The 21,356-nt window shown below is 37.2% G+C and overlaps 1 protein-coding gene across 5 annotated transcripts in view; it reads right to left on the reverse strand.

Annotated features, from left to right (window-relative positions):
• The window catches only part of METTL16 (methyltransferase 16, RNA N6-adenosine), an 82,260-nt gene that overhangs the window by 31,315 nt on the left and 29,589 nt on the right, over window positions 1-21,356 (reverse strand). For all 5 annotated transcript variants that reach the window (XM_008526308.2, XM_008526309.2, XM_008526310.2 and 2 more), the window contains 3 exons: window positions 19,536-19,676; window positions 17,248-17,363; window positions 14,406-14,548 (listed from right to left, as the gene is read on the reverse strand). In XM_008526308.2, coding sequence (XP_008524530.1) covers window positions 14,406-14,548; window positions 17,248-17,363; window positions 19,536-19,676 — 400 coding nt within the window. The remainder of the gene's footprint in view (window positions 1-14,405; window positions 14,549-17,247; window positions 17,364-19,535; window positions 19,677-21,356) is intronic.

A 21,356-nucleotide genomic window follows, 5' to 3' on the forward strand; every position in this document is an offset into this window, starting at 1 on the left:
AACATTAGATTCAAACTTTATGAAATTGCCATTTTTATAGGCTGAAAACTGTTAAAGACTAGCAATTTCATATGGTTCAACCTAATAAAATAATATAAATGAAAACTTTATTGTTAAAAGTATAATAAATACTATTACATTGCTTTAGAAATAGTGTGTATTAACCAATATTTTATTTGTTTTCCTTGTCTGTGAGTTCAGTAACAGGTAACTGCTCCAATTTTTGTTTAGTCAATCCTTTTTCCCTTTGAAAATACCAAGAAATAATTGTCCTGCCTAAACCACTTTAACAAACCTCAGTAAATTTACTTAGAGCATAATCATAACCAATTTCATTTGGTGGTTACAAAATATTTGGAAGAAAAATAATATGCTCAATATGCTCCCTTTAAGAAGACAGAGTATGAATCATTAACCAAGAATAAAAGCCTTCGGTATTTTAGGAACCACACGTTGGAAAAGAAACTAAGACCAATTAGTGCTCACATAGTAACAGTATAAAATAGGTTAATTAACACCTTTCCTTTAAAATTAGCATTCCTCAACAGATTAGATGTCACCAGAAGCCAAGAAATGGCCCAGAACACAGACAAAAGAAAGATACTACAAATTTCTTCAGAAGATAAAGGAAAGCAAATATTTAGATAAATAAGGCTTATAAGAGTTAAATATGTCATTAGTACTTAATATAGGCTGAGGACAGTTCATATTTCTTTTAATCCTTGCTATAAACTGAATACCATACTGTGAATCTTTTAAAATTTAATCTCATCAATATACTTACTGTCTTTTCCCACAGTTATATTTCTTATAGAAAAAGCAAAAATAACTGGGTGTATTCAAAATTCTATTTTAGCTGCACTTAAAAAAAATGCCAACCCATTAGATCCTAGCTACTCTCAACAGTCATCTCGTGACAACTAATCAAAATGCAAGTAGAAAAAAATGAACAAAAGGAAGACCTAGTTACCCAAGAGACTCTGAACCTATTACACTATTTTAATGATGAAAGTAGCACTCTACTCATTACAGCATTTTAGTAATTCCTCTGAGACAGGAGATTTCAACAAAATTTATTTTGAAATACTTTCAAATGTACAGAAGAGTTGCAAGATGATACAAATGATTCCAGTCTACTCTTCACCCAGATTCACCAATTAACATTTTCCCCCATTTGCTTGCTTGCTCTGGACGGGTTTTTGCCCTAAACCATCTGAGAGTTAGCTACAAACATTATCATGCCCATTTAACTCTAAATATTTTGGCACATACATTTTAAAAACAAGAACATTTTCTTTCTTAACCACACAACAATTATCAAACAGAAAATTTAACACTCATACAACACTATTTTCTAGAACACAGTCCATATTCAGATTTTACCAATTATCCCAATAACGTCCTTCACGGCAATTTTCTCCCCTGATGCAAGATCCAATCTAGGATCATGCATTTCATTTACGTGTCAAGTCTCTTTAGTCTCTTTTAATCTCGAACAGTTCTTCACTCTTTTTTTACTTTCTTGACCTTAATATTTTTGAAGAATTGTTTTACAAAATCCCTCCGGTTGGTTTGTCTGGAAGCTTCCTCATAGATTCAGGTTATGTATTTTTGGGCATGAAGAGCACAGAGGTGCTACTGTGTCCTTCTAGGTTCCTCATGTCAGGTGGTCAAGGTGGTATCCCCTAGGTTTCTCTACTATAAAGTTACCATGTTTCTCTTTGTAATTAAAGGTAATCTGTGGGGAAGACACTTTGAAACTATGTAAATATTCTGTTACTCTTCAAATTTTCCATTGTTGCTTCTTCCAGGAATCAATTATTACTATAATGACTGCAAAACGGTAACTTTTCTAACTTTATTATTCCTTCTAAATTTATTAGTTGGATTCTATTGTAAGAAAGAACTTTTCCTCTACTACCCTTATGTATTTCATTTGCTTATTTTTATTCAATGGGTTATACTCCATTATTGTCATCACTCATTCTGAAATTCATATTGTCCCAGATGTCGCTTGAGCTGGGTTCTATGTCCTTTTGACATATCATTTTTTTGAGTACTTCCTTACTTTTTGGTATTATAAGGTATTCCAGGCTCATCTTTTACTTATCCTTACCCATCACTGGAATGACCCATTCCTCTAAGCGGTCTGATTCTTTTTGGTGGGGACTGGTTAGTGAGAAACTATTAAAAAAACCAAACCTCGGGGCTAGCCAGGTGGTGTAGTGGTTAAGTTTGTGCACTCCACTTCGGCGGCCCAGTGTTCGCCAGTTTGGATCTTGGGCACGGACCTACGCATTCCTTATCAAGCCACACAGCAGCAGGCATCCCACATATAAAGTAGATGAAGAAGGGCACAGATGTTAGCTCAGGGCTAATCTTCCTCAAAAAGAAGAAAATTAAAAAAATCTCAAACCTTAAACTGAAATGTAATATGGAAAAACACATAAAAGCACAGGTTTGGGGTGTAAGCTATGAGCATAGTCTAAAAACTTCTCTAAGTAGTAAAACCTAACACTTCGCTGCCTGTAATAAATTACCATAATAAATGTTCCTAGATATGCACCAAAGCAGCCCTAATGTCCACCTGATCTCAAAATGTGCCATTTAAACCATCACAAATTCCAAATCTATGTGGTTAAAAATGAACTTCTATCCTGTGTTCTTATTAATAAGTGATATTAATTATCCACACACACTTCTACATGTGTAAGAAACATTGTAACAAGTTTCTCCAAGGCAGTAGAACCAATGGTTTTCATTCTTTGGTATTCCTTTGTATACTGCCTGATGTACTAAAAATACACATCTTGTTCATTTTAACAACTTTCCTCTTTGACCACCTAAAGCAGAACCAATCGGTGACTACTTACTATAGATAGAAATGACATAAAAGTTGATGCAGCTAGCCAGTCAAGGCACGAGCCAATGGATTCAACTTTTTCTCCCTAAGACTTTAAAGCAGTCACTGATCAATGAGGCTCTGCCATATCAAATCTTGAAGGGAATTAAACTACACATGATATGTAAGTTAAGGTGATGAAAAGCACATAACCTAATTCTTTAAACAAAAAAAAGAAAGACTGTGATCTCAGCATCATGGCAGAGTGAGTTGTTCTCTGTCTCTCCCCTCTAATTACAGCTAAATGGACATTTGTCAACCAACAGAGGATTCCCAACACAGCACAACAGGACACCTGAGAGATCCACGCAGCCATACATCTGAGGTGGGTGGACTGGATCCATGGGAAGCAGTGGAACTAGGTGAGCAGATGCTTCCCCCTCCCCCTCCTTGGCAGAAGCTATCCAGGTCATGGGTCCTCACATGGTGGCCCACGAGACTGTAAGAGGCAGCAGGGGCAGCACAGCCCCCATACCAATGCTTTCAGAGCTGTAGCCCAGCCCATGGGAGTGCCCACCATGCCACAGTAGCCCCTCCGGTGGGAAAACTCCCCAGTGAGGGGTGGTGGCTTGGCCCCCTCGAAGAAGCCCCACACACCAAGTGCAGCAGCTCAGCCAAACAGCCCATGAGCACAGAGCCAGCCTGGGCTTTCCCCTCTCCTGCCAAGTGTAGCAGCACAGCTGGTCGCCTGCCTACATGACAGCAACCCACCAGCACAGCACAAAGGCCCCACCTGCACATGTGTGCGAGACCTGCCAGGAGGCTTGCAGCCAGCCTGTGCAAATGCAGAGCATCCCTACCAGCACAACTTCCAGCAGATGGGGCAGGATCAGAAAACACAGCTTCTGTCCCCCACTCAAGCAGTGGCAGACAGCATCTGAAACCTGACACTACCACAAGTGCACTGGCAAAAGATCAATTCATCAAATACCATGAAGAACAAGAGTAACACTTCAGAGCAGAAGGAAAATGACAAGTCTCCAGAAACCAATTCTGAAGTCACAGAAATTTACAATCTAAATGACAGAGAATTCAAAATAGTCATCATAAAGAAACTTAACAAGTTACAAGAAAATTCAGAAAGACAGTTCAATGAGCTCACAAATAAAATTAATGAACAGAAGCACTACTTCACCAAAGAGACTGAAGCTGTAAAAAAAATACCTGAACAAATTCTGGATATGAAAAACACAAATAATGAGATAAAAAATAATCTACAAACCACAAAAATAGAGTTGTTCTAATAGAGGACAGAATTAATGATTTAGAGGATAGAAAGATAGAAATGCTTCAGGTGGTGGACGAAAACTAAGATTTTTTAAAAATGAAGAAATTCTTTAAGAAATATCTGACTCAATTAGGAAAAGCAACATAAAGATTATAGGTATTACAGTGGGAGAAGTGAGGGAGAAAGGAGACACGAGTTTGTTGAAAGAAATAATAGCTGAGAACTTCCAAAACATGAGGAAGAAAATAGACTTACAAGTCCAAGAAGCTGATAGAACTCCTAATTACATTAATGCAAAAAGACCTTCTCTAAGGCATATAATACTAAAACTGTCAAAGTTAATGACAAAGAAAAAATATTAAGGGCAGCAAGGCAGAAAAACATAAGCTACAAAGGAAGCCCTATCAGGCTTTCAGTGGATTTCTCAGCAGAAACCTTAAAGGCTAGGAGAAAATGGAATGATACAGTTGAAACATTGAAAGACAAAACTTTCAGTCAAGAATACTCTATCCAAGGGCCAGCCCTGTGACCCAGTGGTTAAGTTCATGCACTCCGCTGTGGTAGCCCAGGATTTCACTGGTTCGGATCCTGGGAGCAGACATGGCACTGCTCATCACGTCATGCTGAGGCCGCATCCCACATGCCACAACTAGAAGGACCCACAACTAAGATAGACAACTATGTACTGGGGGGAGTTGGGGAGAAAAAGCAGGGGAAAAAAAAAAAGAAGATTGGCAACAGCTGTTAGCTCAGGTGACAATCTTAGGGGAAAAAAAAAAAGAATACTCTATCCAGCAAAACTATCCTTCAGATACGATGGAGAAATAAAAGCTTCCCCAGATAAAAGCTGAGGGAGTTCATCACCACTGGACCTGCCTTACAAAAAACAGTGAAAGGAGCCCACCCATTTGAAACTAAAAGCAAAGGTTTACAAAACCTTGAGAAAGGAGATAAATAAACAGATAGAACCAGAAAATTGCAGCTCTATATCAGAATAGGTTAGTAAACAATTGTACCATAAAAGCTAAAGGGAAAGAAAGCATCAAAAATAACTATAAACACTTTAATTTAGTCACAAATTCACAACATAAAACAGAATAATTTGTGACAACAATAACTCAGAAAGGGAAGAGGAAAGACATAGAACCTGCTTAGGCTAATGGAGATAAGAAGCTATCAGAAAATGGACTATCTCATCTATGAGATCTTTTATACAAACCTCATGGTAACCACTAAATTAAAAAATCAGAGCAGAGGCACAAATCATTAATAAAGAGAACAACATCAAAGAAAACCACTAAACTGAACTGGCAGTCAGCAATACAAGGGAAACGAAACAATGGAAATATAGAACTAGAAAACAAGAGATAAAATGGCAGTATTAAACCCTCACATAGCAATAATCACTCTAAATGTAAATGGATTGAATTCTCCAATCAAAAGACATAGAGTAGCTAGATGGATCAAAAAAACAAGACCCAACAATACACTGCCTCCAGGAAACACATCTCAACTCTAAAGACAAACATAGGCTCAGAGTGACGGGATGGAAGACGATACTCCATGCAAATGGCAAACAAGAGAAAGCAGGTGTTGTCATACTTAAATAAGACAAAGTAGACTTCGAGATAAAAAAGACAATGAGAGACAAAGAGGGGCAGTATATAATGATAAAAGGGACAGTCCACCAAGAGGACATAACACTTATGAATATTTAGGCACCTAACACAGAAGCACCAAAGCACATAAAGCAACTATTACCAGACCCAAATGGAGAAATTCACAGGAACACAATAATAGTAGGGGACCTCAGCACTCCACTTACATCAATGTGTCCACTGTCACAAGAGTAGCCTTTAAATGAAATACTAGTCAACAAGCCAAAGTCAACAAGAGTAGCCTTAAATTAAATACTAGACTAGATGGACTTAATAGATAGATATAGAACATTCAATCCAAAAACAGGAGAATACACATTCTTCTGAAGTGCACATGGAACATTCTCAAAAACAGACCATATGCAGGGAAACAAGACAAGCCTCAATAAATTCAAGACTGAAATCACATCAAGCATCTTTTATGACCACAATGCTATGAAACTAGGAATCAACTACAAGAAAAAGGCTGGGAAAGGCAAAAATATGTGAAGACTTAACAAAATGCTACTGAACAACCATTTGGATCAATGAGGAAATCAAAGGAGAAATCAAAAAATACCTGGAGACAAATGAAAATGAAAACACAACATACCAACTCTTATGTGGTACTAAGAGGGAAACTTATAGCGATACAGGCCTATCTCAACAAACAAGAAAAACCTCAAATAAACAAGCCACAACTAACAGAAATAGGAAAAAAAAAAAAGAACAAAGCCCAAAATCAGCAGGAGGAAAATAATAAAAATTACGAAATAGAGACTAAAAAAACAATGGAAAGGATCATTGAAACTAAGAGCTGGTCTTTGAGAAGATAAATAAAACTGACAAACCCTTAGCCAGACTCACTAAGAAAAAAAGAGAGAAGGGTCAAATAAATAAAACTGAAAACAAAAGAGAAAAAAATTACAACAGATACCACAGAAATAGAAAGGAATATAAAAGTATACTATATGCCAACAAATTGGATAACCTAGAAGAAATGAATAAGTTCTTAGACTCATACAACCTCCCAAAACTGTATCAAGAAGAAACAGAGACTCTGAATAGACCAATCAGAAGTAAAGAGATAGAAACAGGAATCAAAAACCTCCTAAAAAACAAAAGTCCAGGACCAGATGGCTTTTCTGGACAATTCTACCAAACATTCAAAGAAGAGTTAATACCTATCCTTCTCAAACTATTCTAAAAAATTGAAGGCGATGGAATGCTTCCTAACTCATTCTATAAGGCCAACATTACTCTGACACCAAAATCAGACAAGGACAACAAAAAGAAGGAAAATTATAGACTAATATCACTTATGAACACAGATGCAAAAATTCTCAAAATATTAGTAAACCAAATACAGAAATACATTAAGATATTCCATGCTTGTGGATTGGAAGAATAAACATAGATAAAACATCCATACTACCTAAAGCAATCTACAGATTCAATGCAATTCCAATCAGAATGCCAATGAGATTCTTCATGGAAATAGAACAAAGAATCTGAAAATTCATATGGGGCAACAAAAGACCCCAAATAGCCAAAGCAATCCTGAGGAAAAAGAACGAAGCTGGAGGTATCACAATTCCTGACTTCAAAATATACTACAAAGCTTCAGTAACCAAAACAGCATGGTACTGGTACAAAAACAGACACACAGATCCATGGAACAGAACTGAAAGCCCAAAAATAAAACCACACATCTATGGACAGCTAATCTTCAACAAAGGAGCTAAGAATATATAATGGAGAAAGGAAAGTCTCTTCAATAAATGACGCTGGGAAAACTGGACAGCCACATGCAAAGGAATGAAAGTAGACCATTATCTTTTGCCATACCCCAAAATCAACTCAAAATGGATTAAACACTTGAAGGTAAGACCTGAAACCATAAAACTCCTAGAGGAAAATATAAGCAGTACACTTTGACATTGGTCTTAGAAGGATCTTTTTGAATACCTTGCCTACTCGTGCAAGGGAAACAAAAGAAAAAACAAACAGATGAGACTAATCAGACTAAAGAGCTTCTGCAAGGCAAAGGAAACCAGGAACAAAACAAAAAGACGACCAACCAACTGGGAGAAAATATTTGCGAATCATATATCCAACAACGGGTTAATCTCCAAAATATATAAAGAACTCATACAACTCAACAACAACAAAAAACAAACAACCCGATCAAAAAATGGGCAGAGAGGGCGGGCCTGGTGGCACAGTGGTTAAGTTTGCACGTGCCGCTTTGGCGGCCCAGGGTTTGCCAGTTCAGATCCTGGGTGCGGACTTGGCAAGCCATGCTGTGGCAGGCGTCCCACATATAAAGTAGAGGAAGATGGGCACAGATGTTAGCTCAGGGTTAGTCTTCCTCAGCAAAAAGAGGATTGGCAGCAGATGTTAGCTCAGCTAATCCTCCTAAAAAAAAAAAAAGGGCAGAGAATATGAACAGACATTTTTCCAAAGAACATATATAAATGGACAACAGGCACATGAAAAGATGCTCAACATCACTAATCATCAGGGAAATGCAAATCAAAACTATGAGATATCACCTTACACCTGGTAGAGTGGCTACAATTCCCAAGACAAAAAAGAATAAATATTGGAGAGGATGTGGAGAAAATGGAACAGTCATACACTGCTGGTAGAAATGCAAACTGGTGCAGCCACTATGGAAAACAATATGGAGATTTCTCAAAAAATTAAAAGTAGAAATACTATATGACCCAGCTATTCCACTACTGGGTATTTATCCAAAGAACTTGAAATCAACAATACAAAGTGACATACGCACCCCTGTGTTCACTACAGCATTAGTCACAACAGCCAAGACGTAGAAGCAACCCAAGTGCCCATCAACAGATGAATGGATAAAGAAGATATGGTATATATACATACATACACAGAATACTACTCAGCCATAAAAAAAGACTAAATCATCCCATTTGCAATAATATGGATGGACCTTGAGGGTATTATGTTAAGCAAAATAAGCCAGGCAAAGACAAACACCACATGATTTCACTCATATGCGGAAGATAAACACACGGATAAAGAGAACAGATTAGTCGGTACCAGAGGGGAAGGGGCTGAGGAGGTGGGTGAAAGGGGTAAAAGGGCAGATATGTAGGGTTATGGATAAAAACTAGACTATTGATGGTGAGCACAATGCAGTCTATGCAGAAACTGATACATAATAATGTACACCTGAAATTACACAATGTTATAAACCAGTATGACCTCAATAAAATAATTTAAATAAATAAATAAAGTAGCCCATTACCTTTCAGGCTGCTTATCCGTCTACCTACCTTAGCAGGAAGAAAAATCAAAATACCAGTACTGGCCTCCAGTGGAGCTCACAACTGAGAAATGCTCCTTCAGGTTTTAATTGAAAAAATGCCATTCTATCTACAGAACAAGCTGGTATACTATCTGTCCCCAATAAATCTCCAACTTCTATATCTGTGGTGAGTTGGTACACTGTAGCAAGGAGTATGTTTCTTTCTAACAATACCCCAAAAACACTTTTATTGATTTGCAGCCCTACTTTGGGTCCCAGCCAAAGATGAAACCAGAGGTCAAAGATAGCTATCCATAATAATAGTCTACTCAAAGACTAACTATGGCCGTTTAGTAACAAACAAGAGAAATGGTACATTTTTTGTTAATAGTGAAAAAAAGAAACAGAAACATCAATAAGGTATTAGTTAATTATGGACTGTTGTCAAGCTATTTAAAATTACTGTCATGCATACCACTAACCCCAAAGAAACATAAGAATGAAAAAAAAGTAAAGTTAAAAATAAGAGCAGGGGCCAGGGGCTGGCCCTGTGGCTGCGTGGTTAAGTTCACGTGCTCTGTGGCAGTGGCCCAGGGTTTTGCTGGTTTGGATCCTGGGTACAGACATGGTACCACTAGTCAGGCCACATTGAAGTGGCATCCCACGTGCCACAACTAGAAGGACCCACAACTAAAAATATACAACTATGCACTGGGGGGATTTGGGGAGAAAAAGCAGAAAGAAAAAAAAAAAAAGCAAAGGTCAGCTCAGTGGTGTAGCAGTTAAGTTCATGCACTCCACTTCAGTGGCCCAGGGTTCATCAGTTTAGATCCTGGGCATGGACCTACACACTGTGCATCAAGCCTTGCTGTGGCAGCGTCCCACATGGAAGAACTAGAATGACTTACAACTAGGATAAACAATAGGATAAACAACTATGGACTGGGGCTTTGGGGAGGAAAAAAAAAGAGGAAGACTGACAACGGATGTTAGCTCAAGGCCAATCTTCCTCACTAAAAAAATAAATAAATAAATAAAAAGCTGAGAACCTCAATGTATTTAAAATAAATAAATAAATAAAATCAGTGGCCAGCCCAGTGGTATAGTGGTTAAGTTCATGTGCTCTGCTTCGGCAGCCTGGGGTTCACAGGTTCAGATCCCAGGCTTGGACCTAGACACGGCTCATCAAGCCATGCTGTGGCAGCAACCCACATACACAATAGAGGAGGACTGGCACAGACTTTAGCTCAGCAACAATCTTCCTCAAGCAAAAAGAGGAAGACTGGCAACAGATGTTAGCTCAGGGCCAATCTTCCTCATCAAAAAATAAATAAATAATATAAAAGCAGAAGACAAAATTCTTTGTATTCATAATTACGACCATGGGAATAAAAGAGGGGCAGCTGAATGGAAATGCACCCAAAATAAGCTAATAGTTGTGTCAGAGTGCTAGGATCAATGTTTTTTCCATTTTCTAATTTTCTGTAAGTGTGGTTATGTTGCTTAAGAGATAAAAAAATTATACATTTTAATAATATCTAACATTAAATAGCACTTCACAGTCTACATGCACATTAACATGTCATTTTACGTCATTCTCAGAACCTTAAAAGATATTATTCCGACGTTATAGACAATAAGAAAGAAGTGGCTTACCCTTTTATAAAGGCAAGTCAAACTTCGTAATAGAACTGGTCAGTCTTTTAGCTGGAGAATTAACTTAAAGCTCAGTTACAAAATCTACAATTGTTCCCTGCAACCATTACTTATAGCACCACATAACTATAGTAGTCCTAGTTCAAAAAAAACAAAAGGGAGAGGGAGCTCTACGTGAAAATAAAATAACAAGGTGCTTGTAACACTTCCTTTCAGCAAAGTGACCACAGAATTTAAATCTACTGGATTCCTAGAACAGTCAAGAGTTAAAATAATTCTTTTTAATATTCATTATTATCAAATATATATTCATTTAATTCTAGACCCTATGGGGTATGAGGTAGCTATAATCATCCCATTTTACCAATGAGAAAACAACATTTAAAAGATTAAGTCAAAGAATCATATTGAAAAGGCCCAGATTATTAAATGTATCACCTATCACCAAACATGGATTGGACCCAAATCAAAGAAGTATCCACCATCTGCCAGGGGGTAGGAAATAGAAAGGAAAACACAAAAAGAGGTAAAACGGGTGAAACCAGTATTAAGTTGGAATTTTGTAAGCTATAGATCTTTGGTTCCTGGAAAAATCATAAAATTACTGCCATACTGGGTTATCAGCTATAGACCTAACAGCCAATGACAAACCTAATAACCAGGTAGAATTCAGGCCATGAGGAGTTTGATAAAGTCTGCTAATTTATTTAGAAGATTAGGTGAGTGGATCTCTAAAAAAGAAAATGCTACTAAGTAAGCTCAAGTCACAGGCACAAAAAGTGAAACGTAAGGATAACAAGCACCTGTAGATCTTTGTCAATGGTAGAAAGGCCGTGTCTACTAAGAAGTCCAGGGCAGGCTGGGCTGCAGAGGCTGCATGGGGTGGTGGAAAGACTACTGGACCAGAATCAAGAGATCTGGGTCCCAAGTTCCTAATCTGTAAAACTAAGAGTTTAGATAAATTTACCTCCCAAGAACCTCCCAGCTGCAAAATTCCTTAAGATGGAAAACAAAACTGCAGTTGCTGCTGAGCGCGACTTAGGTGAGGCACGAATCACAACAGGGAGGTGAGGCATCTTGAGTGCCATCACTGAGATGAGTCCAACAAACAACTCATTTTGCCCCATAATTTTAAAAATTCTGCATATTTTCTGCACTTTGTCAGGAACAAGATGAAAAACAGTCTAGAAGGACAAAAAGTAGATGGTGGGGTTAAAATACTTGTTTTTAATCCCTTATTTTTCTGAGCTTCAAAATATGCAGTTTTCACAGCACTCTAAAATTTGAGAGTCGCAGTGGTATAAACACTATGTCAACTATAAAAACATGCAGGAGGACATGAACTGGTAATATGTACAAATGAAAGTCATCATGGTACAATGTGAAATTCTAAACAATATTTTTGAATACTGTTTCAAAAAACATTGCTCTATTCTCTTTTCAATAAAAATCACTTCATTTCTTCCCTTCTTTCTTTTATCGTCCCTCTCAACCTGCCTGAGTCTTAACAGAGCAGACAAGACAGCTGTCCCCCGTTTTTAAATAAATCATAACTGGGTAACATCTCCCATCTATGATACCAAGCTTGAAATGATCAATTCTCCAAATATATGATGGGCCCTAGCAATTTATCCTTCCCAGCAAATGTATGCCTTTCATTCAATTTGGGACTACCATAGTCTGTACAGGCAGACTTGGAATACTGACCAATTTCTCTACCTTAGAATGGTATTCCTTTAAAACATATTTTTGTAGTTCAAATGGAACTTTGGAAATAGAAGTTTACTGATTAAAAGCCTCCTAAAAACAACCTTCTCCATTTCCCTGATTGGCTCCAGTCCTCTCAAAAGCCAACAGATACTAAAATGGCCACAAGGCCCTGGTTACCACTTTTCATGAATTTCTACATTCTGTTACTTTATTTAAGTTTATTTTACTTACTCAGACTCTTCTGAATGCTCAGTATAACTTAAGCCTCTTTCTTCTTCATATCCTAATGTGTCTTCGAAGAAACCAATTTAAAGCAAAAGTTGCCTAACCTTTGGTTGCAATAATGTGTAAATTTTGTGAGAGGTAGACCATCCAATAATCCAGTTCCTTTCCACAAATATTTAAACAAACTCACATTTAACAAATCAGGATATTTGTTGATTTTGGAATTGGCCTTTTATTAAAATAAGCAGCTTTAAACACCTAAAAATCCAAAAGAAAAAGAAAAAGAAAAAGAAAAACTTCCCTATTTAGCAATTCCACTTCTGGATATATACCCAAAAGAATTGAAAGCAGGGTCCTTTTTATTTAAAGATTTTATTTTTCCTTTTTCTCCCAAAGCCCCCTGGTACATTGTTGTGTATTTTTAGTTGTGAGTCCTGCTAGTTGTGGCATGTGGGATGCCTCCTCAGCATGGCCTGATGAGTGGTGCCATGTCCGCGCCCAGGATCTGAACCGGCAAAACCCTGGGCCGCTGAAGCAGAGTGCGTGAACTTAACCACTTGGCCACAGGGCTGGCCCCAAAAGCAGGGTCTTAAGAGACATTTGCACACCCATGTTCACAGCAACATTATTCACAATCATCAAAAGGTGGAAGCAAGCCAAGTGTCTACCAACAGATGAATGAATAAACAAAATGTGATCTACACATATAATGGAATATTAGTATTATTCAGTCTTAAAAAAAGGGAAATTCTGATACAGGCTATAACATGAATGAATATTGAGGACATGATGCTAAGTGAAAGAAGCCAGTCACAAAAGGACAAATACTGCTTGATTCTACTTATTTAAGGAACCTAGAATAGTCAAACTCATAGACAGAAAGCAGGAGTAGTTGTTGTCAGGGACTGGGGGAAATGGGGGAACGGGAAGTTGTTGTTTAATGGGTATAGAGTTTTAGTTTTACAAGAAAGTTCTGGAGATTAGTTGTACAACAATGTAAATGTACTTAACACGACTGAACTGTACACTTTAAAAATGTTTAAAATGATAAATTTTATGTTATGTGTACTTTATGACAATTTAAAAAAATCTCTATGTCCCAAAGCTAAATCCTAGGGTTGAAAGCCCTTTTAGTTTTAAACTACAGCATTAGCCATCATTGCAACAACACTTGGTAGGGTGAGAAGTCAAGCAAGACAAATAGCTTTTTTTGAGTACCTTATGCTGCTTAATGACAGGTATGTTGTCCAAAATAATCAGCTGTTAAAAAGGAATAGCCTTAACTCTCCCCTGGAACTGGTTAGTGATCTCAGTTTCCCTTCATTAAGTTCTTGACAGCTCAATGTCCTCACATCTGTCACTGTTTGGGAGACTGATTCCAAGAACATAAATTGCTTCAAGGACTAGGCAACAAATTTATTCTGGTTCATGGGACAGATCTGAACCCATCTGTTTCCAAATCAAAAGCCATACTTGAATCAGTTTTGTTCCATCACAGTATCGTACTAATGGGAGCAATACAATCAAACAGTATTTTCCTCCTTTCTATCCACGTAATATAGATGATTACATGAAACACAAATCAATTAAAGCATGAGAGCATCCTCAGAAACAGGGTCTTTGCAGACCGTAGGATCTGATACCTTTTCAATTTTTATGTTTATTCTTCAGACCATTATGATTATGTTTCCTCTAAGTGATACGGTTTCTTTTGGAAATTACACAGGAGGAAATATTTCCACATTGTAATAACCAACTTACCTTAATCTTTTTTTAAGTTGTAAACTGTCATGGATGATCCTCTTAACAAACTCTAATTCACCTCCTTCTGCCATGATCTCTGTGATACCGCCTGTGTTTACAGAACTAGGTGGAGGTCTTCGAGGATTTCGAGAGTTTACTCCCTGAACAACAAAAAACTCTGGTGAAAAATTTTTACACCTTAAGATCAAGTCTTTGACTGTAATCCAGTTCTAAGTAAGGATGCTTAGATGTAATTTTAGTTTCCAAATATCACGCTAGATTTAGGATTTAAAAATCATATAGCCATTGCAATTTACATTTTAAACTGCATTCATGCAAATATTCCTTTCCAGGGTCTTTTATCTTCCCTCTTTGTGATTAAACACACGCACACACAAAAAAAATGTTTTTACCTTTTTATGTAGTCTAATCCGTCACTTTTCCTTTATGCTTTCTGTCTTGGCATCATGCACAGAAAATATTCCACCCAAAGACTATATAAATGTTTACAAATGTTTTCTTCTAGTACTTTCATGGTTTCACTTTTTAAATTTAAATATTTAATCCACTCCTACCTGATACCATATTAAAAAAATTAACTCAAAAATGGATCAAAGATCTAAATATAAAAGCTAAAACCATAAAACTCTTAGGAGAAGATATATGAGTAAATTTTCATGACCTTGGATTAGGCAATGGTTTCTTAGACATGACATCAAAAGCACAAGCAATAAAAGAAAAAAATAGATAAACTGGACTTCCTCACAATTAAAACTTTTGAGTTGCAAAGGACACCATCCAGAAAGTGAAAAGACAGAATGGGAGAAAATGTTTGCAAATAACATACCTAATAAGGGACTATGTCTAGAATACATTTTCTTTCAACAATAAAAAAAAGAAAAATAATACAATTTTTAAATGGGCAAAGGATCTGAATAGGTATTTCTCCAAAGAAGATAAACAAATGGCCAAGAAGCACAGGAAAAGATGTTCAATACCATTAGCCATCAGGGAAACGCACATCAAAGCCACAGTGAGATACTACTTCATACCCACTAGGATGGCTGTAATCAAGAAGACAGATGTAGATAACAAGTGGTGACAAGGATATAGAGAAATTGGAACCCTCATACACTACTGCTGGTGGAATGAAAAATGGTCAGCCACTTTAGTCTGGCTGTTTCTCAAACAAACAAACATACAATTACCATATGATCCAGTAATTCCACTCCTAGGTATATACCCAAGAGAAATAAAAACATATATCCACCCAAACACTTTTATAAGAATGCTCACAGCAGCAGCATTATAATAGCCAAGACGTGGAAACAACGCAAATGTCCATCAACTGATTAAGTAAAATGTGATATATTCATACAGTGGAATATTATTCAGCAATAAAAAGAAATGAAGTACTGATCCATGCTGCAATATGGACGGATACTTAGTGAAAAAGTCAGTCACAGAAGACCATATATTGTATGATCCCATTTATATGAAACGTCCAAAACAGCAAATCCATAGAGACAGAAAGTAGACGGGTGGTTGCCTAGGACTAAGGGGACTGCAGGGAAACCGAGAGTAACTACTAATCGGTATAGGACTTTTTGGGGGGGGGGGTGATGAAAATGTTCTAAAATTGACCATGGTGATGGCTATACAACTCTGTAAATATACCAAAAATAATTAAATTCTACTCTTTAAGTGGGTGAATTGTCTGGTATGTGAATTAAATCTCCATAAAGCTGTTATAAAAAGATATTTAGTTCTGGCGCTAGTAATACTCTATTTCCTTATCTGGATGCTGGTTTCACAGGAGTGTTCACTTTGAAAAATCCAGATTATACTTACAGCATGTGTACTTTTACATATGTACGTCATACCTTAATATTGTTAAAAAAAACGTACTGCAGGACCTAGCTATCTTATAACTTACCTTCAACAAAAGCTACAATTTAGATTTCTTAAATCCTGCTTCACTTTATGTTCCAATCTAGAATGTTGGTATTGCTAATAAATTTCAGTCCAACATCCTCCCCTACACCAAAAAAAAACTAATCCATATGGAATTTACTTTATTTTCAGGTATGTAAATTGTACTTTCAGGGTATTTGAGTGATTCTAAAACAATTTATTCTCCCAAAGTTTTATACACACCTCCTCATTTCCTTCTGATTAATATTTTTCAGTTTCTATTAATGGGGAATTAAATAGATGAAGGAAAACTTAGGTAAAGACAATAACATTTTAGAGCATTGAGTTTCTTAATAGGTTAGTTGTTTTCATCCAACATTTCTCTTTCCATATTCCTGAACAAATACATTTTTCACCTGAAGTTGAAAGACTAAACTGGACATTTTACTATCAAATGACAGGTGGCAGTAAAAACAGTGATCTCCCCCCTATGCCAATAAGCCCAATATAGGAGTGGACTGTGACCTAAGTTGATCCAATCAGATGAAACCCAAAGGTTCAACGGTTTGGGGAAGAAAAGAGTTTTCTCCTCACTCTTTCCCCCTCCCTAAATATTACTCTGCCAAAAGTAAATCAGCCTAAGAACAAAAAAAAAAGGCCAGGTCAGAGCCAAAAGAAACCTGGAAAAACACAGCCTCAGCCCTGACACTACCATGAACTCCTTAATCAAGTTGTTCCTGAAGTCCAAATTACTGCTGGATTTCTTAGATATGTAAGTCAATACACTTTCTTTGTTGTTAAGGCCATCTGAATTGGGTTTTCAGATGCTTGACACCAGAACATTCTGATACAGCTTCCAAAATAAAAGTTGCTCTTTGCTCTTATCTTCACAAACAAGGAAAACTTAGGCAAATATTTAATTGCTTTAAAGCAGAAGATATTTTACCTTGGCTTCCAACTGATTGGCAAAAAAGGGAGGGTTGCACATGCAAAAGTCATAGATTATCTCAGATTCCTCTTTAAGAGCGTCCATCAGGAGTGTCTTCTGTGGTACTTTTACCACTAGGAGAAAAAATAGGAACTGTTAACTAGTATTAATGCTGTGGTAGTTTTCACATATGTCCAAATTCTTTGACAGAAGTGACCTCTAGTCCCTTCGAGAGGTGAAGTTTAATATCCCTCTCCTTGAGTGTAGGCTGCTCAGTGACTCGCTTTTACTGAACAGAAATGACAGAAGTGACACAGGGCATCACTTCTGAGGCTAGGTCATAAAGAGCAATATGGCTTCCTCCTTGCTCTCTCTGTTGAATTACCTGCTCTAGGAGAAGCCAGCTGACATGCTGTAAGAATGCTCAAACAGCCCTCAGGAGAGATCCACAGGGCAATGAACAATGCTTCCTGCCTACCCCAAGTCAGTCCTTCAGACGACTGCAACCTCATTAAAGACTCTAACCAGAACCAGCCAGATAGGCCATGCCCAAACGCCTGACCCATAGAAACTAGGAGATGATAAATGTTTATTGTTTAAAACTGCTAGATTTTGGAGTAATCTGTAATATAGAAATGGAGAAATAAAAAACACATAAACAATATTAGTATTTCCCCTTACAATGATATGTTTAACACTAGCAATAAAAGCCTATTTCTTCCATAAAGAGACATAGTCTAATGACAAAAAAAATGAACAGCCTTTTATATATACAATAAGCACAAAAATAAAAAGTAACTGATTACTAAGGGGATGTGACTATTTGTAGCACAGTTCCACATACTGAAATTAAAAAGATGGTATATTTTAATCAATAGTAGGGTTCTCTTCCTTTTAACATCTTGGTGACTAGGTTACTTCATATACAATAGATCCTCATTATTCATAGTAGTGATGTTCTATAAAGTCACCACAAACACTGAATTAGTGAATAGTGAACCTTTAGCTCCTAGAAATACAGGCTTAGGTTAACTGTGAGCCTCTGGTCACAACATTTTCATCAGCCAATCAATATATAACCTTGTTTTATGTGTGTTTCTGTTTAAAGACACCTTATTTAATATATATTGCCGATTCATTAACATTGAACTCACAGCCAACAGCACTCTAACTCATGTGTGAACGAAGCTCATCTAACACACCTATTTTCTCTATAAGGCACACCACAACCTTTTTGTACTCAGTAACACTGGATAGCATTTAAGCACTATGTTTAGGGACCATTTTAAACAGCAAAATCACCAAGAAAAAACACAAAACTGCAAAAAAATGTGGCACTAAATAGATCACGAAAAGACACTTATTTACAATATGAGAGCTGAAACAATAGCAGAGTGTCGCTTGTTTCAACTTCAGCTTGAAACATGCACGTTGGGTAACGATTTTTTTTACTGCTCTGCAGATGTCTTTGAATGACCACAAAGGTACAAGTATTGATTTTGAGGTTAAAAATAACCCTGAGTATTCCTCAAAAAACTAAAAATAGAACTACCATACGATCCAGCCATCCCACTACTGGGTATTTATCCAAAGAGCCTGAAGTCAGCAATCCCAAAAGTCCTGTGCACCCCAATGTTTATTGCAGCACTGTTTACAATAGCCAAGACGTGGAAGCAACCTAAGTGCCCATCAACAGACGAATGGATAAAGAAGATGTGGTACATATATACGATGGAATACTACTCAGCTGCAAAACAGAACAAAATCATTCCATTTGCAATAACATGGATGGACCTTGAGAGAATTATGTTAAGTGAAATAAGCCAGCAAGAGAGAGATAATCTGTGTATGACTCCACTCATATGAGGAATTTAAAACTATGGACCAAGAACAGTTTAGTGGATACCAGGGGAAAGGTGGGGTGGGGGGTGGGCACAAAGGGTGAAGTGGTGCACCTATAACATGACTGACAAACATTAATGTACAATTGAAATTTCACAAGATTGTAACCTATCAATAACTCAATAAAAAATAATAATAAAAAAAAGGATTTAAAAAAAACAAAACAAAACAAAAATAACCCTGAGTAGGCAAATTCACAAATATTAAAGCCATGCAGTTATGGGGATCAACTGTATTTACTATATGTCTTCCTGACTTAATTCGGATAACAAAACAGCAAACTCAATTACAGATTTTTAAAAATTACCAAAGTTTGTTTATTAAAGCAAAAAATAATGAGATACGTTAAATTAGAAAGGCAGGTTAATAAAGCTTGAAAGGGATATGTATTCTGTAGAGCTAACCTTTTATAAGATCAGATAAGTTATTCTGTTCCACATTTTTCTTTGCATAGTTGAAACACATATCATCTACTTCTGTTGCAAGGAAATACCAGCCATTTAAGGTTGTTCCAAGTAAAGGATAGATGCAGGATGCCCCGGTACCTAGCAAAAAGAAAATTCAAAACACACTGAGCACACCTGAGGGAGAGATGAAACTAACAAGCAAAAACACCGTGCTTCTCTTTTTAGAATTCTTTTTTTTTTCTGCTTTCCATCCCCAAATCCCCCCAGTACATAGTTGTATATTTTAGTTGTGGGTCCTTCTAGTTGTGGCATGTGGAATGCCACCACAGCATGGCTGGATGAGCAGCGCCATGTCCGCGCCCAGGATCCAAACTGGAGAAACCCTGGGCCGCTGAAGCAGAGCGCAGGAACTTAACCACTCAGCCACAGGGCCAGCCCCTCTTCTTAGAATTCTTATAGCCTTAACAACAAGCGGGTACCTGATTACATACACGCTCTGGCTACTGGGTTCTCTAATCATTTCACGTATGTTAGTCTTACCTCACAATGGGATTCAAATTTCCTAGAAGACAGAAACCTTGCTGTCCTCTTCTTTTGTATATTGTATGCAAAATTAAGTGTGTACAATTAGCTGATGATCAAGGAATATATGACTAATCAACTGAAAATGATCAAAACTCAACTTAATCTACTTTATAAAGTCTTCATTTTAAATCTCAGACAAAACCTGATTTTCTTAAAATAAATCCATGCTCTCTGTTAAAACACTACAGTAATATCTTAAAATAAATCAACGTACATCCCAGTCTCCAAAAGCAGAAAAAAATACATAGGGTATAAAATTTCTATGATCTTAAACAGCCCAATTCCTCCTATATCTGTAAACTGTTACTTGAAGGAAACGAGAAGAAAAAAAACTAAAGAGAAAATTCATTTCTTAGACGTGGAGACATGGAAAGACATTTAATCCAGATACAAAACATCAGTCATTGGCTTACCCTACCATAGTTTCAAGGAAGACATCCAGAAGGAAACGTTTCAGGCAAAAATCACTCTGACAACCAGGGTTTGATCCTAAACATGTACCTTGAATAATCTCGATCCATGGACTGGACAACACACTAACCACAAATATTGCTTTCACATCTACTGACCAATCCTGGCCAATAAGCTTTTAAAGAGGATATTCAAGAGAAGAAAAGCCAATGTTTCTCCCAAAGGTCTACCTTTGGGAGAACGTACAGTCAGCCCGTACCAGCCACTCTAGGCCTGCTTCCTGCTGACCACATCTTGGTGCCAATCCAGCCTTCTATGGATTTGGCAGGAAGAGGTGGAGGCTAGAGATATTCCTAACCCAGAGGAAACCCAGGCTTATCTTATTGCTTCTTCATTAAGTATTCTGAACAAGATAGTAAAATACACGACAACAACTGATGGCCAGAACATTTAAGCTCTTTGACGGTCACAATGATTGCTACACTTCCTATCATGTTTATCTAATAGCATCCTGGCCCTGATGCCACTGGGCAAATACCTCCTTGGGGATGTGTGAGGTGGTGAGGGAAGGGTTGGTAAAGGGTACTCAAGCTCCTCCCAGAGGCCACAATTATTTAGACCCTGCTAGCCATTCTTGTAAGCCAGAGTCACTCAGAATAAGGATACTTAAGTAGCACTTTCAGCAATGTAGGAAAAAAATCCAGACCAGATTCCAGGACCTTGGTTCTCACACAACTGCCTCTCTCTTCATACTTCAATTTCATTTAAAAGGAAAAAGAGAAAAAGTACACTTTCTTTCAGTTACCCAATGATCAGGTACCT

Source organism: Equus przewalskii, chromosome 10 (assembly GCF_037783145.1).
Source record: "Equus przewalskii isolate Varuska chromosome 10, EquPr2, whole genome shotgun sequence".
Classification (NCBI taxonomy): domain Eukaryota; kingdom Metazoa; phylum Chordata; class Mammalia; order Perissodactyla; family Equidae; genus Equus; species Equus przewalskii.